The sequence below is a fragment of the Anneissia japonica genome, unplaced genomic scaffold, assembly GCF_011630105.1.
Source record: "Anneissia japonica isolate Jap-2015-1 unplaced genomic scaffold, ASM1163010v1 scaffold5145_len10007_cov145, whole genome shotgun sequence".
NCBI classification, from domain to species: domain Eukaryota; kingdom Metazoa; phylum Echinodermata; class Crinoidea; order Comatulida; family Comatulidae; genus Anneissia; species Anneissia japonica.
Window position 1 is genome coordinate 8,829 of NW_022732862.1, and position 1,181 is coordinate 10,009.

At 31.8% G+C, this 1,181-nt stretch overlaps 1 protein-coding gene across 2 annotated transcripts; it reads left to right on the top strand.

The window, feature by feature from the left end:
• The first annotated feature begins 169 nt into the window (after nucleotides 1–169).
• On the top strand, nucleotides 170–1,168 carry LOC117115917 (bcl-2-related protein A1-like). Of its 2 annotated transcripts, none has more exons than XM_033259803.1 (2): nucleotides 170–599; nucleotides 744–1,168. In XM_033259803.1, exons 1-2 carry the CDS (start codon nucleotides 195–197, stop codon nucleotides 864–866), a joined length of 528 nt encoding a protein of 175 aa, XP_033115694.1. In that variant the 5' UTR covers nucleotides 170–194; the 3' UTR covers nucleotides 867–1,168. The 2 variants fall into 2 exon arrangements, with proteins under 2 accessions (XP_033115694.1, XP_033115695.1); XM_033259804.1 differs by having other exon boundaries at nucleotides 930–1,168.
• The last annotated feature ends 13 nt before the right edge of the window (nucleotides 1,169–1,181 follow it).

A 1,181-nucleotide genomic window follows, 5' to 3' on the forward strand; every position in this document is an offset into this window, starting at 1 on the left:
TGACTCTATGGTTTGAATTACCCGCTTCTAACGTCATGTAATACATTTTTCCCTTAGTGTATAAATTTATAAGAAATTTAGGCTAAGAACATAAAATTAGTTTCAACTACATTCAATTTAGTCTTTACTTTAGGAATACCTATCCACGAAGATCGTGTTCAAAGTTGAAACATTTTGGTTTTTAGAGGAAAAACATGAAGATGGAAACTGAACGAATTGCACGAGAAATAAATTCAGCGTTTGTGGCATATAAACTAGGCAATGACATGGAATTTATAGAGGATATGAAGAGTAATTTTTTAAAATATTGCGAAAAGATGTATGAAATGCACAATGAACATCTTTATAAATTAACTAGAGAAGTTTTGCTTGATTCAAATGAGAATATCGAGACGTTTTTCAAAGACATTTTAACAGAAATGTTGAGCGATAATATCATAAACTGGGGCCGTATAATTATGGTTTTTGTGTTTGGAGCGAGGTTAGCTGTTTTATGTAAAGATAGAAATAGAACTGATTTGATTGATCAAGTAATTCAGAATGTAGACAAATACGTGAAGACGGAATTTTTGGAATGGATTAATATCCAAGGAGGTTGGGTAAGTCACTTTTTTTTTTTGTATTTACAATCAATGATAAAAGACATTTAATTCGTGTCTATATACAGTATTATCACTAATCATTACTTAAAAAATTGAATTTGTTTCCAACTCTATAGGCCTATATGTACATTTTTTTTTCAGAACAATTTCGATCAATCGTATACTCAACTCAAAACGATAGCAGAAATTCCTCTAATGAAAGTTTCGTCATGGATAGCGTTAAGCCTAATAGCAACTTTGTATCTATACAACACATTCTGTTAAGGATGATATGTGTGAATTATGTGTATTTCGACACACACTTATCTAGGATGTTTCTTTTGCCAGCCGTCAATTGGTGTATAAAATACCTACGGAACTTTGCTGGTGAATTTTTCAATAAAGGAGAATCTGGTCCAGAGTCAGAAGAAAATGGCAATGGGAAAACTACACAGAAATATATTTCGATGTTCTTGTAGGACTAGAGCGAACCAGGTAATCTGGAATACTGGTATTTGTTTTCATGCAAAATTTTATCAAATCAAATAACGTTACCTTTTATTCTACAGTGGGAAACGTTATGCCAGTAATCGAGCATCT

Bases quoted from the DNA above. Each gene is read 5' to 3' on its own strand.
- LOC117115917 (XM_033259803.1), top strand. From the start codon at position 195: ATGAAGATGGAAACTGAACGAATTGCACGAGAAATAAATTCAGCGTTT. The intron at 600-743 runs GTAAGTCACTTT...TTTTTTTTTCAG, and splicing joins TTAATATCCAAGGAGGTTGG to AACAATTTCGATCAATCGTA.